General features: G+C 39.2%; 1 protein-coding gene across 1 annotated transcript in view; it reads left to right on the top strand.

Moving 5' to 3' along the window:
- thsd7ab (thrombospondin, type I, domain containing 7Ab) overlaps positions 1–17,480 on the top strand; it is a 172,157-nt gene that overhangs the window by 137,824 nt on the left and 16,853 nt on the right. Inside the window, exons 20-24 of the mRNA XM_072393679.1 lie at positions 1,318–1,433; positions 1,980–2,097; positions 4,748–4,893; positions 5,613–5,787; positions 14,640–14,813. Of these exons, the coding sequence (XP_072249780.1) occupies positions 1,318–1,433; positions 1,980–2,097; positions 4,748–4,893; positions 5,613–5,787; positions 14,640–14,813 (729 nt within the window). The remainder of the gene's footprint in view (positions 1–1,317; positions 1,434–1,979; positions 2,098–4,747; positions 4,894–5,612; positions 5,788–14,639; positions 14,814–17,480) is intronic.

The raw sequence follows: 17,480 nt of genomic DNA, 5'->3' as shown, positions 1-17,480 counted from the left end.
CTGTCGAACATAAAGAGCAGCTAAATAGCCAATGTTTCCTACAGGAGTTGTTGGAAACTATGTCAAGCAGCCAGAAACACAGATTTAAATGAAAGCAAATGTTATCCTGTATCTTCTGAATATGCACATGAGCAGCAGTTACTATAGCCACTATAGTGGCTCAGTAATGTACATTTACAGTTAATGTACATTTACTGTCAAACTGAGGACCCTTTTAATTTGCCTGCAATAAGACACACCCATTGAAGTTGTCTTGGTGTAATAAAAGATCCACACTCTTGGATTTGGACAGATTCAAAAGAACCCTTGAGTTCAAATCTGAGTTTTGAATGGATTTACGATAAACCGACCCCACAGTAACATACACTTGCACCCATAGTCGGAGGATATTTTTGGTTAAGCTGAAAGCACAGCTGGAGAATGGGTCAATGTGACATTTTTGTTCTTGGAAACATTCAGTCTTTTACATCAACCAAGTCTTTCCAAGCTCAAGAATGCTAGACTGAAAAGAAAAAACATGTTTTTCTTTTGTGTGGAATACAGCAAAGAGAGTGTTATTCAGCAGCATAAAAGACCTGAAGATTAGATTTTAGAGTAGGAAGACTGTGTAAACAAACACAGTTTTATGTCCTTATTTTTTTAGTTTTACTTATAAAAGAAAATTTTTCACCTCACAGCACCATCTCAGAAGAAAAAACACTTTTTTTCAATGTGATTATGGAGAAAAGTTTTATTAGACAGACAGAATTATCATATTTCAGACCTGCCTTATTTCCTTTTGGGCTTTATGGATATCACACTTAACTTGGGTTTACTCAGAAAAATACTTAAATGGATCTTATATCAGCTTTGTGGTGACCTTCAGGGATTTTTGATTTATTGATCCTTGTTTTAAGGTTACTTACGGAAATAAAATAATATGAATCACGAAAAATACCTTAGTTGTCAGTTGTTTTCCCCTCATTATTTGCCATTATTTGTCAATCTTTAGTTTAGTTCGTCACTCTCACTGTGGAAGCTTAGGTAGCTCAAAAAGTCTGGTTTAGTGACATAAAGGTGTCACAAGCGGCATATCATTTGCAAAATTAGATATTTTTCTGAATTTATGTGTAATGAATACATCCTGAAAATGAACTAAGATGAAGTTTTGCTGTTCAGAAGCAAAAATACATGAATTTTTACGTATGGTTTTGTTGGTGATTCACTGCACTGCTGAACCTGTCCCCTGCAGTTTCTGCTGCTCAGCACGTTTTTGTTCCATGGGAATGTTTTAAAACGGCCAGAAAAAAAGTTTGAATATCTTTTGTTTCTTCTCAGACTGGAGCACTTGTCAGCTGAGTCCCAATGCTGTGTGTGGCAGTGGCATCAAGACCCGGATGCTGGACTGTGTTCGCAGCGATGGCAAATCTGTTGATATAACATTCTGCGAAGAGGTGAGACCAGCAGGAATTCATCCAGTTTAGCTCCTCCTTTTATCCTTTGGTCAGCTTCTTTGATATCATCTTTTTTTGATGATTTAATCACAATGCTCATTACTGTATATGACCATACCCTTCCTGTACTACAAGGCCTACAGCAATATGAAATATTCACAGCTATTCCCATGCAGAGATCGTTGTTGTTGCTCTAGGCTGAGCATTTTATTCATTCACAATGTGTCTCGGCTCTTTGTAATTGTTGCCGACAGGCTGTGGCAGAGCCATCCCCACAGCTCTTTAACCCTTGGCCCTCCTCATCATTGGACTTATTCACAAAAACACATTTAGTCAGAATGGCTTTCACAGCGTTGATATTTCAGCTCTGCTGGCCTGATGCTGCCCAGAAGTCTGCCCTTTGTCAGAATAAAGACTTTTAGGAATCTCAGTACTGCTAAGCCAAACTGCTCTCAGGAAAAAACAGATCAAGTTTGCTGTGTAACAGCTGATCATCTCTGATGATTGGTCGTGAAATGCTGTCATCATTTTGAACATGTGCTGCAGCTGAATTTGGAGAAGAAGTGGCAGATGAACGTCTCCTGCGTGGTCGAGTGTCCCGTCAACTGTCAGCTGTCGGAGTGGTCGGCCTGGTCAGAGTGTTCACAGACCTGCGGGCTCGAGGGTAAGACTCATGATTTACAACAAAAAGACTGCTGATTGCAGGAAGAATAAGAAGTGTGTTTTTTTTAATAACAAGGTATCTTAATGAAACAGAAGGGCCAGCAGCGAAAATTAGAGTTTGGTCACAAACAAGTTGACCCGTTGTTAATGAAGAGTGCGTCATTTATCAGCAACACAGCTTGTTTCATGTACAAACATTGTAAAATGAGATTATGATGGTGGCCCTGGTTAAGTTGTTGAAATAATTAAAGTTGGCGGTGAAATAAACTTCCTGCTTCTACATAAGTATCATAAGACTTCAATCTTTGCATTAAGAAATCAGATATGTGTCAGTATAACCAAACAATGAGATTTTTGGGGAATTTGAGGAAAAAACCTGACTGGAATGGAAAACAAAATACATATTTCAAAAGTCGAACTTATGATTTGTAAAAGCATTAAAAGTGTGTGTTATCGGTTCTCTCTGCTTCATTCTCGCGGATCAGACCTTTTCAGACCTGAGTTAAACCAACAGCTCTCTCCTTTTTGCTGCCTGAATCTTTTGTTTTTGAGTTCTGGCTCAAAGGTCTCAGGTGGGAGGGTTGCGTAAGGAGTTTGTTTCCATTTGCTTGTGAGTGTTTGAATAATAGCTCAATCCCCCTGACTTCGCTCACGTGATTGCAGGCAAAACTTCTTAAATATCTTACAAAAATTAAAATGTGTGGGAAAACAAAACCTCAGTAAAACAATAAAAGATAAAAAGTGATATCTCAGTGCCCACCATGTTGCCCAGAATAGCCAGCAGAATTCCCAGGTTTGTTTGGAAGTTTCTCCCATAAACTAGTTATATTGGATTCCTACAAAATTTAAACAGTGAGTATCAAACATTTATTTTAGTCATACTTAGATGCTTTGCGCTCACATTGATAGCTTCCCTAGATGCGACTGCATCTTTGGTTTGTTTAGGTCTCACAGTGTTTGATTAGTCCACAGCGGGAGTCGAATGATAGTAAAATACTGATGGGTGAGGTCCATTCGCTGAGGCTCCACTCATTCTAATGGCTAATTAGCATGTTTATCTACAAAATCTGTTATAACATGCGCTTGCATATCTAACCAGGAATTAAAATAGGCTATTATCTCTACGTCATTTCTCCGCCTATCTGTTTAATTCTATAATACTCTCAGTATACCAACATGATTTGAGTTGAACTGTATAAATCTTTTAGGAATCCAATGTAGCTAGTGAAAAGGTGATGAGAGCTCAGTGTTGCTGCTGCTCAATGTCCACCAAAACAAAGCTGGTCAGTCCACAAACTACGCTGGAAGATGACGGAGACACTGAGCTGTGGTGAAGTATATTTTCTCTCAAATTCTTATTTTTGTTTGATATTTATGACATTTTGTTATATTGGCCAAAATCATATCTTTTGTCTGATTTTATTCAATCTAAAAAGAAAAAAAGCATCTTCCTCTGGCCTTCTTCAGGAAATTTAAGACATGCTTTTTTCTCTGGTACATGATGGGACAACCAAGAAGCACTAATCCTAGGGACATAAAATCCAGTGATCTGACAAACTCCTCACTGTACGAACACAGGTATGCTGGTGTGACTACAACAGATGCAATCTAAAGCTTTCTGCTCTCACAGGAGAAATTTGTCCTGAAAAACTCACAAAGCAAAACAGAGAGGAAGCGTTTATTTAAGAGAAAGCTGCTGTGTTACAGTGACCAGCAAAAAATTGTCCTCCTGGTGCCTGGTTGTTGTTCCGGCAGTTCACACATTTCATTATGTATCCTCTTCCTCCTCCTGGGGGGCTGTGGGAGCGCTTTGAAGAAGAGGCAACTGCAATAGTTGTTAAATCACAAAGAATAAGATTAAAGTTTAACAAAGGCGAAAGGAGCATGACGGGACTTTATTTGATGTGTTTTTGTATGTGTGTGTCTAAGCATGTGTGGGAAGTTTTCTTGTTGGAAGATCAGGTTTAACGGTTTGTGTTCGGGTGTGTGGGAAGGTTGGTTTGTGTTCTGTGTGTTGAAAGGTGTTGTAGGTTGGCAAAGGTGCATTCTGAGGTGAGTAGATTTCTGGCTGTGTGAAAATCAAAGTGGAATATGCAACAGTTTGGGGGCTCTGAGATTTGCGAGTGGGTGGTTTAAAGGAAGTAGACAGGAGAGTTGCATTTTTAAAAGTGTGTGAAGGACTTCTGTGCAGTCTTACAGCTAATTCATAGCATCAATTTTGCACTTCAAATGGTCTCTGAGGCTCTGTGATGTATTGGATTTATTCAAACAAGGTTTTGTGAGTAATGTAGATTAAAAGTCATTATACTCAAGTTGACCAAGAACTAATCAAGAAATCAGAGTATCGTGCAGGTCGTGGAAAGCAAAGTAAAGTGCTGTTGTGAACAGTAAGATTAATTTTGCATTAAAAATAAACACATTTACATGCATTTAAAATGAGTTATTTACAGAGGGAAAGGATGAATGCTGTGCAGGAAGCCACCGTGTTCGCTGCTTGTACTAAGAACTGTTTGCATTTAATTCAAAGTGCAGAAGGCAGCCTCTTTGAGCTGCACATAACTGACATATTCTTGAGTATGACATACGAAACGGACTTTAAAAACACAGGAAAAGAATAATGCATTGACGACTTCCTGTTTTTGGTCTTCCAGGTAAGATGCGACGCCAGCGGATGGTGGTTCAGGCCTCGCAGGGCGACGGCCGGCCGTGTCCTTCTCAGATTGAGCAGTGGAAGCCCTGCCCTGTTCGACCCTGCTACCGCTGGCAGTACGGCCCCTGGTCTGAGTGTCGGGTGGAGGTTTGTCAATAAATCATTTCATTATGCAGTAATCTGGGAACATTGAATATCACTAACTGTGTCAACCTCTGGCAGCAACATGAAATGCACCTTTGACTGGCCCCTGAGATCAATACACAGGGGAGTTTGTGCCAAAAAGAGGATTTTTTTAAAAATAATGGACTTTTAGTATTGATGAAGAACCTAATCAAATCCCTGCTCATACAGTAATAGAAAGAGATGGACAGTGGAAATCAATCTAATACATATTTAATGCTGATGCATTACTGTAAACCAATACCTTTGCCAAGAAATTTGGCAGAATGAGCTCTTCATTTTGCATTGTGTGCCTTCAGGTCAGATTAATAAAAGTGTCCTCTGCAATGCTTTATGACATACAGCAAAACTTTGAAAACATCAATGTTGGTTAAAGGGGAAACTCAGAGACATTATAATTCATTCAAATCTTACCTCAGTTAACAACATAAAGGGTCGAGTGTTCAGCATGTGTCACAGGTATGTCTGCTTCATTAAAACAAATAGGAGTAACTGCTGTCTGAGCTCACCACAGCAGGGTTTGTTACATTGCTTAGAAGTTGCAGATCCTGGTGTAACAGTCTTGCTGCACTTCCTTTTTTGTCTGTCCAAATTTCATAGGTGCAAAAACAGCTAGCTTTTGGAAAATTATTGTTTTTTTTCCTTATTGATCAATTATAACTCATCTTCTTCTTCTTCATCAGAGTGTGGTGTGTGGACACGGCATGCGCTACAGGAACCTGTCCTGCTTCGTGTCAGACGGCTCCATCAATGGTGAGGGCAGCCTGGTGGACGAGGAGCTGTGCAGCAACCTGGAGCAGATGATTAGCGGGGAGAAGCAGATCAGACTGAGCGAGGCCTGCGTCCTTCCATGTCCAGGTAACAATGCTTCACTCAAAAATGGGTAAAATGACTTTGGGAGATTTGAGAGACACGTGTAATGATTCTACACGTGATGCAGATACACGTGACAACAAGCTCTCAGGCTAATAAGACTCACAAAGTCAGAATTGTATTTATTTAGGCACCTTTTTCGTGGTATATAAAAGCTAAGATGAAATATGTCAATGGCTGTACTGTTTTTTTCACATTCTGAATAACAAAAAGCATGTCTGCTGCTGCACAAGTGGCAGTGATACACTAGATATTGAGCTGAATCTTTATCTCTGATAATGTGGTATTTTCAGTAATGAAATATTTTGCAGTGGGTGTAAATTTAATGTGATCGTGACCTCAATAACCACAAGGAGTCTGAATTGGCTGCTAATGCTTGCAGCTCAGTTGAATTTGATTGGATTTCTGGTTGTGACACTTTGCATTCAGTCTTCAGGTCAGTATATCCTGATACAGATGTTATTCTCATCAGCATATTTTTCAGTCATTTTCACACATTTTACAGAGATGCTTTACAGGGAACACTGTGATAATGCACATGTCTGCAGCAATAACTTCACAAACTGTGGAGATTTTCCAGCCAGCTTGTTTAATATCTCTACTAGAGTTCGGGGTGACACAATGTGAGAACGTAGCAGTTAATCTACCGGGACATTTACTGCTAGTAAGGAAGTGTGCTTGTAAAAGTTGCTGCATCATACTCTTTTTTGCTGACTTGATGTTACTTTTCACTCGCTTCTTATTGTTGTCAATACACATTCAAGTGTACAGTCACCTTGATAATAATTTCCATACTTAAAACAAAACAAGGATTTCCACGGCATACTTTTACATCATATCCTGCCCACTCCTGACAGATCCTCTGTCAGCTGTTCTCTCGCAGAAAATCTCCTGTTGTGAGGAACACATATTGTACAACAACTGTTGAAAAAGTCAGGATCTGATTATCTGCACATTCTCCAGTGTTAGTAAGTAAAAAGTGCTAATAATTTATATTACCAATGAGGCACTAAAAATTCTTTAGTTAAATGGTAGATCATAAAAAAATAGTAGTGCCTACTATCAATTTCTCACCTCTGCAGTCAGAAGTACAAGTTTAGCTGAGGGCAGAATAAAAGTACTGCATTAGGGCTGACACTTGGTATAACTGTGCTGCTTAGAATATGTGATTTACATTTATTGGAAGGTTGGGGAATTTTATATGCCTGCAGCAACAGAGAACTTTCTTATTTTCTTTGCTGAAGTTGTGTTGAAGTCACGACAGTTCAACTTTACATACATTCAGCTCTCCTACAGTCATGGGAAAGAAAGTACAACCTGTTTCAAATCTGAGATTTTACGTTTCAGGCCATAATGGTCCTCACCAGATCTTAAAATTAGGTAATTACAACCTTGGATGAACAGCAAAATACTGTTATACTGTCAATATTTAAGTACAAAATCTAAGGAGTCAAAATTAAGGAGAGTAAGTAGCAGCCAGATGTTGCTAACTAAATGCAACTCATTAAGTGATCACCTGCAAATGTGCGAAAACATAATGCCAAGGAGGAAAGACATCAGCAATGATATTCGAGAAGCAGTTGTTTATGATGTCTATGTAGGGCATTACAACACAGATTATATTTGTTTCACCTGAACAAAGCACAAGACTTCTGGAACAATGTCCTTTGGACAGACCAGACCAAAGTGGAGATGTTTGGTCATAATGCACAGCAGCACGTTTGGAGGAAACCAAACACAGCATATCAGCACAAACACCTCATACCAACTGTCAAGCACGGTGGTGGAGGGCTGATGATCTGGGCTTGTTCTGCAGCCACAGGACCTGGGCACCTTGCAGTCATTGAGTCCACCATGAACTCCTCTGGATACCAAAGTATTCTAGAGTCAGATGTGAGGCCATCTGTCCCACAGCTAAAGCTGGGCTGAAACTGGCTCATCAACAGGACAATGATCCCAAACACAGCAGCAGATCTACAACAGAATGTCTGAAAAAGAAAAGAATCAAGGTGTTGCAATGGTCCAGTCAGAGTCCAGACCTCAAGCTGACTGGTGGGACCTTAAGAGAGCTGTGCATGAACCAAGAAGAGTGGGAAAGAAGAGTGGGCCAAAATCCCTCTAAAATGATTTGAGAGACTGATAACATACAAAGGTACTGAATCACGGGTTGTACCTACATTTTTTACACACTGTTTCTCATCTTAAGTAATATTTTTTATATATATCTATATATATATAGATATATATATAATTTTAAGATCTGCTGAGGACCAGGTATCTTTATAATTATGCCCTGATATGTAAAACCTTCTTTAACACAGCAGTACATTTGGCTCTTCTATTCACTCCCAGTTTTTACTACAGTCTATTTCTACTGTGTGTAGGAATCATCTGATATTTCAGTCACAAACACAGTCTGTCACCTCCCAGAGACTGAAACATGAAAAGTGTGAAACATACTGAGGTTTTCACAAGAGCAGCGGTCAGATGATCTCTCATAGTCAACCCAGCAGTTAACGCTGTTAGTCTGTCGAAACGTCCAGCTAAGCTGGGGGCGCCGCTGTCAGGAGCTCTTCTCCCTTTTATGTGGGATGCACAGACTGCTTGGACCACCTGCTCTACCAGTGAAACAGACTGTGAAGTGGATCTAAATGAAGGCTTTGACCCCTGCAAATCAATGGACTCCATTTGAACAGCAAAGATACATGGAAGCAAAGTGATTAAACCACACACATGCACATACACACAGATGAAATAACAGCGAATAGGGGTCGATAATCTGTGTGGGAGAGACAACAAAAACCCTAAGGGCTTCAGGGAAATAAAAGGCAGGTTAAGATACAAGTGCACTAAATAACAATCTGCTCTATTGTAAATGGCAAAATGAATATTTTATGCATTTATTCATCTAATATATGACCTAAGATGTTGATTAAGAGAACAGATTAACTTATCAGTGCTGATTATTACCGTGGTTCATATGAAACGAGGTGTGGTTGTATAAGGCAGCTATTGAGGTCTGATACTGACAAGCTGTTGTTTCATTTGATCTGCGTGAATGTACCTGTCCTGCCTCCTATTTACACAGACGTCTACTCTGTCATATCCAGACCAGTTATTCATATGGACGTATGACTTTGCATTGAGGATTATTCTGATCAAGATTAATATATAAAGCTAATAAGAGGGATTGTTCCAGGGCTGATCTATGAGGCAGGCCCTTGGTTAAACTGAGGTAGATACAAGCGATACCTTCTTCCTGCGTTAACTGAGATCTGCCACACAACATTTTTAAACCGTCCATCGAACACTAAAAGCACAGGGATTCTTATTGTCCGAAGATTAAAATCATGATGCTTTACTGCAATGATGCTTTCGCGTTGAAATGAGTCGAACACGTGTTCATTTGTTCGCTCATGGGGAATATTACAGGCTGGAGATGGGCCCATATTTGTTTAGTTTTTTAGCATCATTCCATTTGGGGAGGAAGGAAAACAGTAACGCGTTCCCAGGGAAAATAAAAGGGTCTGTCAGTGGTAATGCACATCTTTTTTTATTCGTTATCTGAGTGTTTAATGAAGCAGGCTGAGATGAAATGTACCTCAAATCACACCAAAGCTATGTGCCTTTTGGAGGATGCTTCAGCTGAAGTGTGTTAATGTGACATGTGTGCGCACATTTTCAGCATGAGTAGCCCCAGTGGGTAACAAACCCACAAATTTGGCAGTCCACAGCCGATCTGCACAGGATTACCTTTTTTTTTTTGGTTCTGGCGACTGGCAGTCTGTATACAGTGCAGGCGTCTGTTGTGAATTACATGATATACGGTGGTACAAGAAAACAGTAACATATATTTTTTAAATTTACTGTTGCTGCTTTAATGTTTTCTTGCTTGTGACCAAACAGTCTGACAGTTTTAGTCTAAGGTCTCTGTGTCTTTATGTAAATATTCCTAGTTTTAAAGTGAAAATGCATATTTTCATATAACTACATATTAAACAACAATCATTAATCTTACACTGAATTCTTTATTTATCTCAGCCTCTATATAAAAGGAGGATTCATTTAAAAAGTTAGAACATTTAAATGTAATATTGTGCACTCAGAAGTGTCTCCATAACTTTCACACTGCCTTTGAGATTTCATTCTTTACGCTGATGAGTATGAAAGCAGTCACATAAAACTACAAAATTGGAAATCAGTCCAGCTGTCTCAATACAGTGTTTAAAATCAGGCATATTGTTTGAAGAATTTGCAGTAAAATGAATGTATATTTGCACATTGGTGACACACTGCGAGCAAATTATAATTCTTACAATTTGTCCTGCAAAGCATATATACTTTATTGATTAATGGACTAAATCATTTTCACGTTTAATGTATTTGTGTAATGGGGGAGTCTCTGGCCTAAAGTGAGTACTGTGTTATGGTGAACAACAACTATATAAGCTCAGGTAAAATTAATTAAACAGAGTAAAAAACTCTTGAAATAGCTGAACTGTCGAGCCATGAACGGTAGTTTAGTCAACACAATCACATAAAAACTCTGACAAAAGGAGCTGCAACATGAAGCTATCAGGATCATCTTTCTATGCTACCATCTTCAGTGCTCACAAAGGCAGGAATATCAGCACTGAATAAAACTCACAAGTGAAATTGTGGCCATGATGTACCCGCAGTAAGACTTTTCAAAGGTTTTATGTACAGATGAAAGGAGAGTGACTCTTGATGGAGCAGGTTGGTGAAGTAATGAGCTTAGGGCACTTAATCAAGTCAGGCACCAGCATATACATCGTCCCGCCTCCATTCCTGACAAAAAATCCTACTGAGGACTCAGAGAGCATTCCCTAATGAGAGAGCAGCTGGTGAAGACACATCACCTCTTTAAACAGACAAAGAAACTCACAGTCCATGGATGGAGGGCTCGTAGTAGCCATTAAAAAGAAAAGGTGCGTGGAGAATGTCAATCTGGCGTCACGTCTTTTCTATCCAAGGATCCTGAATTCTGACTTCAGGATTGTGCACATGCTATAGGCCACTGAATATGACTCCTTAAAATGAACACACTGCTGAATGCATTTGGGATATTATTAAGAATTATAATTTATTTTAATAAATTAGCCAAATTAGGGAGTCAGATTTTGCCAGATGTCAGATTTTTTTTATCCCTGAGTGAGGTTCATCTTCTTTTTCCTCGTCCTGAATCAATCCTTTCCCTTCTCCATCTTATATCACCATTTAAGCCGAAGCTAACAGGACAAAAACAGTAGCATCACACGTAACAGGAGAGCGCGTTGGTCCCCTGAATGCTGAACATTGTGACGTACCTTCACAGTGTGAATAGTGTGAGTGATTTCATTATGTTTTTAAGATGAAAAATGTTCTAATTTGTTACCCTTTAACAACTGAAAACTTGTGCTTACAAACATTTAGGTTAGAGTAACGTCAGTATCATTCTGAACTAACTCAGAGCAACAACAAAATTAATCATTAAGAATGCAGTTTGGCTAATTTCACATGGTTAACTACCAATTTTATAACATGATGTCGGTCCATGAAGTAGCCTATCAGGTAGTTTCAATACAGCTTGAGGGTTTATAAATACCTATGGGGATTATTTCCTCTCCATAAGTCCTATCAGTGACTTGATTCCTGTAGCACTAACAGCATTTTCTTGCAAAGAAATAGAAGAAGAGGGTATGGAATAAAAGCCGCAGCAAGCATATCCACAAGCCTTCATAAGTACAAATTCAAAAAGACATCAGGAGCCTGTTGACCACACTCTGATTGATAGACAATGTCTCTGCAAGAATGTCAACCCCTGCTGAAGGAAGAAATCTTTCAGATTGAATTAACACTTCAAAGGCTGGGTCTGATGAGTTGTCAGGTTTTGGTACGAAGGGTTGTTGACTGCAGGGTCTGATGCAGCTTTGCAGTGTAGAACAGAGCAGACCGACAGGTAAGCTCTGCCCAGCAGCTGCAGGACTCTGTTCATCAGGTTGGCAGTTCATTTCCCACATCTGCAGCATTGTTCTTCATGTTGTTAGGCTGCACCCTCCTTACTGTGCAGCACAGAAGTGTGAAGAACATTTCTTGGTAAATAGGGCAAATTTAAAAGGTTTCGAAACAGAAAAAAATCCTGATAACAGCAGTGCAGCTTAGATATAAAGCTGTTATATTCAGTGTCAGCACTCCCTGAAGGAGGGATTATTGTTCCTTACTTCTGCCAAAAGACAAAATACAAATGCAGAGATCATTTCAAAAGTGCTGTGTGTCTATATGGAGTCATAACCGATTGTTCATCATGCAAAATGAAAAATGTTGTACTGTATTCAACCCACAGCTCATTTAAAAGTAACTCAGTTTGAAATAATGTGTATAATGTATGTCATATTTTCCCACTTGTGGTTTTCCCATTGTGGTGAGGAAAAAAAAGCTCATCAGATTGCTGTTGGTCCCTAAGATGGAAAACACAGAGAGGCTGCCCCAGATAACAAGTTGCTTCAACCCCTTTTGCTAAATTGTAAGAGCATTGAAGTATCAAAACAGCAAGGAGAAGTACAGACTATTTTCTGTGCACAAAGCTACTGTAGTATGATTTAGGAGAAAATTCAAGTGTTGCTTGTGGAGGACCAATCGAAAGTCCCCACAAGCACAAACACTAACATACACTTTGATGCGCTGCTATCCTTGACCCATGTTCTATTCTCTCCACTGCATTTATCAGCTGTGATCAAAACCAAACTGCCCTGCTTCTCAAACTCACATCTTTCTCCTCATGAAAGGCTTCAAAGCATCTCCGCTATAGATATGATATGTAAATACACATTCTGCATGCATATCTGATGCACACCTCAACATCTCACCCAGATTAAACTTTTCTCACAAACAGATAAACAGGTAAAGCATTGCTTTGCCAAAACTGAAGATCAGATTTCTGCTGCAGACACCCACACTAAAACTGCAATGCAGATATGTTTGCATACCGTCAAATAAAATCCGTGAGTAAAATCTAACAAGGTTCAAAAAGAGGTAGAAAATACTGGAAATGTATTAAAGACTGGAGTGAATTCTAAGATAATTATGAACCCGTCATCCTGAGCTCCTCTGGCAGAGTTTCCAGAAGCAGAAGGGCTGGAATTATAAACGATGCACAAAAAGACATGTCTGTGCTTTTCCCCGCACATAAACTGATATTTATGAGGGAACATTGTGCAGAATAGCAATCTCTTATGCATACTTGAGAGCATGCTTTCACATGTTTTTTTAGAGCAAATCAAGTCTGATTCAGTGAAGTGAAAACAAAAAGTAAGATGAGACAGAATTAAACACCGTTTGCATGTATTGTAATTATAAGTTTCTCTGTTAACACACACACCTACAGCATATTAAATGTACAAGACACAAACTGCGTTGTAAACAACTGAGTGGGTGCTAAATCTAATCAGGCTGCTTCTTTTTTGAAGTGTGTAATGGTTATGTACAAGACTATTGTGTCACTTGTTTGTTGTCTTTGTCCTATTACATTTCTGCTGGGCTCTTCAAGATTCAAGATTCTTTATCGTCATGTACTGTGTAACAACGTGTATCATTACCTGCAATGAAATTTGTTGTGCATGGTGTCAGCTCAATTTGCACAGGCAAGCAGTCTGAACTTAAAAGGGTTGATAACTGTCAGGAAGATTCTCTCAAAATTAGGCTCAGAGTCGCTGGATACGATTAACGCAAAACATTTATTTCTTACAAGAAAGAGACAAGTCCGCACAACCTGTCAGGAAGCTGGCTCACAGTTGTATGACTCACAAAATGGTACAATTGCTATTTATGTTATTTATGTTTGCTGGCCACAAAATGTTATGGGAAAACAAATTCAGACAGTCAAAAACTATTTCACTTGTTACTACACAGTGCTATGAGAACCAAAAGGTAGGAGGAAGCTTCCCCCCCTTCACATAAACCTTTATTCTTGCAGATTTTCTCATAGTATAACTCCATAATTTTTCTAACAATAACTTGCTACTTTTTCAATTCAGTAGATTTTGCTGTGTTCAAATTAAATTAAAATCTCTTTTTCACATTTGGTTAAACTAAGTCTAACAACTTGTGCTGCAAGCAACATACCTAAATTGTAAATTATTAATGAAAGGGACAATCAACAGCAGTTCATCGTTATACCTGTGTCAACAATGCACAACTAAGATTTTTCAAAGAGCCAGAAACTATGTGTAAGTGTGAAGACTGTAAAGAAACTGTAGTCAGTTAATTTTTTAACAGAAAATGTTAAAAACTGTGTTTCCACAAAGGCAAAAGAAGTCAATTTGTCCGCTTCGTTGACTGAGGATCTCAGGTTAACAGGAAATTATGATTTGCAGCATGACAGGAGGTTAATTGACAATTATCACACTTTGAAAAGGTAGGTCAGGTAGGACTCTGCAAGGATTTAAAATGCGGTTGCTTTCAGGCTTATTAATTTGTGCGCATACAATACAGACATATTTTGTTTGATTTGTGACTTTTACTTTTAGTGCTGTCAGTACATGTGAGTCTGTGGGTTCTTGACAGTATTTGGTGACAAGTTTAGAGTTTTGTCTATTTTTGAACATCCTTTTATCTATTTGAAATTGAGAATGATGACGACTTTGCTTAGAATTAATTTTGTTCTGCAAAAATATGTAAGAAACACAGTTTCAGCAATACAAGTCAAGTCATCTGAAGTGTAAAGTCATTAATCCATGTATGTTCCTTTTGCATTGATTCAAAGCTAAAATCTAAATCTCTACTCATGAAGCTAATTTTTTAGTCACAGAAACTTCTCTGCTGTCTCTTCTCTGCTGCAGGTGAATGCTACCTGATGGAGTGGTCAGAATGGAGCGCGTGTGTTAGCATCTGTGTCAAAGGAGCCGGCATTGACTTCGGCTCGGTTCAGGTCCGTTCTCGAGCCGTGTTGGCCCAGGAGCCTGAAAACCTGCTGCAGTGTCCGGACCAGATGTGGGAGTCTCAGCCCTGCACAGGTGAAAATGCTACACTATCTGCTGGTCTGACAAGTTAATGGAAACAAACTTTAACAAGAGAATGTTTAGGTTCAGAAAAATGTGCTTATCCAGTCCAGAGGCTCCACACTTAATTCAACTTTATTCCTTTTCTTTACCCACATCCTCCTATAGAACTGGAGAGCAATTCCTGTGTTTGTATTCGTGTTGTCTAATCCTAACTCTACATTCCTCCAGTCCCCTACAGACTTGACCCAAACCTCCATCTCATAAATACTATGCCTTTTTTACATGCAAAGTCTTTGTTATGCCATCACCACTGTCACCTGCAGCACTTTTTCCTTTCCAATGAAATTGTGAACTGCATTGGCTGAGAGCCACACTTTCTATGTTTTAGTTTTTAGTTACGCAACATAAACTACTGTAAACGAATGATGCTTATGCAGACCATTTAACTGGCATAATGATCAAAATGCTCCCACCCTACTCCTTTTTAAATTTCAGAAGTTGATTTGAAAGAAAAGACAGAAAATGTGTTCAGCTTGACACAATTTCCTGAGGACCTCAATGTCTATGACATGCTTTCGTAAAGCAGCTCCCTCTTCATGTCTTTAAACCTCTTTATCGCAGTCATTAACCTTCTTCGTCTGTCTGGTGTGCCTTTTTTGAGGTTGTTCATACAGCTTCAGGCAACCATGCAAATGTAAACTTTAACACAAATCACACTTCGTAACCCTTGAAGCAGGTTATTCCTGTATGAGTAAACATTCAGTTCATAAAAATGAGAGTTCACACTAGCACACACAGCAAACTGAGCTCAGACTACCACACAGGAAACTAAAAGAAAAATATTGTTGTCCGATGGTTTTGACCACTTTTACATCATGCTTAAGCATATATGTTTATACAGGTGTTGTGTTGTTTTACTGATTTTAAACCCTAGAATATCCAGTCATTGATAAAGTGTGTGTTTCACAAGAAAACAGGGACTAACTGACAGTCAAAGTTGTAATATTGGTATTTAAAGTTTATTGTCTAACTAAACCAATGCATTGAGTAGAATTTAAGAAAACATCCCACCTTAAAAGTTGCTGGTTACTGTTGCTTTTGTATGATACAGTTAGTTTTGCGCGTCTTTTTATCTGTGCGATGGAGGTGAAGTGAAGTGAAGTCAGTTTCAGGTTGTTTCTTGTCAATGCTTTAGAGGGCTAACACAGAAAGACACTTACATTCAAGGTCACACCTGCAGGCTTCTTTCTTGTTTTATTTTACTCTGAACCTGTATGTCAAATGAATCTGGGGCAGCAGTAGAAACCAACAAGAAATATGTTCAATTTGTGGAAAAAGGATCTGAGAGGATTCAGGTGAGGATTTTCCTCACTGTTCTAACCAGGAGGCGGATTTGGTACTTTGCCCCAGATATGACTAAGACAAACAAAATCACTAACAACCACTCTCATTTTCTTTTTCTCTCTGCACTCCGGGTCAATTGGTGCTTTACCAGACGGGAGTTTTTGAGTTAGATCTCTGAACTGAGGAAGCTCCGCACTCATTGACCGCTGGGATTCCTTCTGCTCCCCAGGCGCGTTAATCACCCATTACTGTATGTGCAGCATGGGTTGTGAATCACCACCACTAAAGCTCTACATACACAGTTGCCATAGGCTCAATCTGCTGAGCAGGACCACTCCCCCACCCATCTCCAACTCCCTCCCTCTGCCTCCTACTCCTCCACATCCTTGGCTACTGTACACAAGCCCCACAGCAGTCTTCACTGGCCTGACCTGATTTCACAGCATCAGTCAATGCACAGGGGGGGAGGAGTGCCCCTAACAAGACCAGAGGAGGCGGGTGAGGGAGAGAAACAGGAGGCAGGGTGGGATAGAGGGCGGTGACGGGAAAGAGAGGGTGTGTTTTGATGTGAGGCACGTATGAGAAAAACAAAGCCCGAGACGTGTCCCAGTTGCACACTTTGACAGCATACCAGTTCAAACCATACTGTGCCTCTACTGCACGATTAGAATGAATGAATTGGAGATCAGAATAAAAGATTTTGGCTTGCATGTATATTAACTTCATCAGATTAAAAGACAAAGAAGCTGCATCATAGCTGGAAGAAATATAAAGCTGTACACGGTTTTCCAACAGCTTCAGAGACACAAAAGTAAAGCCTTGATGAAACACTCACATCACTATTTTTTAACTATTAAAACTTCCAATTGGCAGCAACTGAGACCATAACAAAGCTAAAATGAGAGCAAATGTTGGACTAACATTCATTCATGAGGTGAGTAGAACTATAGAAAACACACAGATCCAGCCAAAAATGCTCGAATTGTCACATCAGGTTTAAATGATTGATTAAATCATCGATTTAATGTTTTCTTGTTCATGTACGTCAAAGACGCAACCTTCTGTGGAATGCATTCATTCTTTTTCATGACTAAATGATATAAAACCAGGGTTTTTTGTTTAAACTTTGATTTAATTGCTTTCAGGCAGAACAAACAGTATCTGTCTGTTCTTAAGCACAACAGCTATGTACAAAAGACCAATTACAGTGTGAACATATACAGCATTTTATGTGATGAGGAGTCATAAAGGCAGGTTGTATTTAACCTTTTGCCAGTGAAAAGGTTTTTCTTTCTTTAATTAGAATTTATGCGAGTTTGACCAGCTTAGATTTAG

The sequence above is a fragment of the Leuresthes tenuis genome, unplaced genomic scaffold (genome assembly GCF_036924035.1).
Source record: "Leuresthes tenuis unplaced genomic scaffold, fLeuTen1.0.hap1 SCAF_10, whole genome shotgun sequence".
NCBI lineage: Eukaryota > Metazoa > Chordata > Actinopteri > Atheriniformes > Atherinopsidae > Leuresthes > Leuresthes tenuis.
This window is presented reverse-complemented; position numbering and strand designations above follow the sequence as displayed.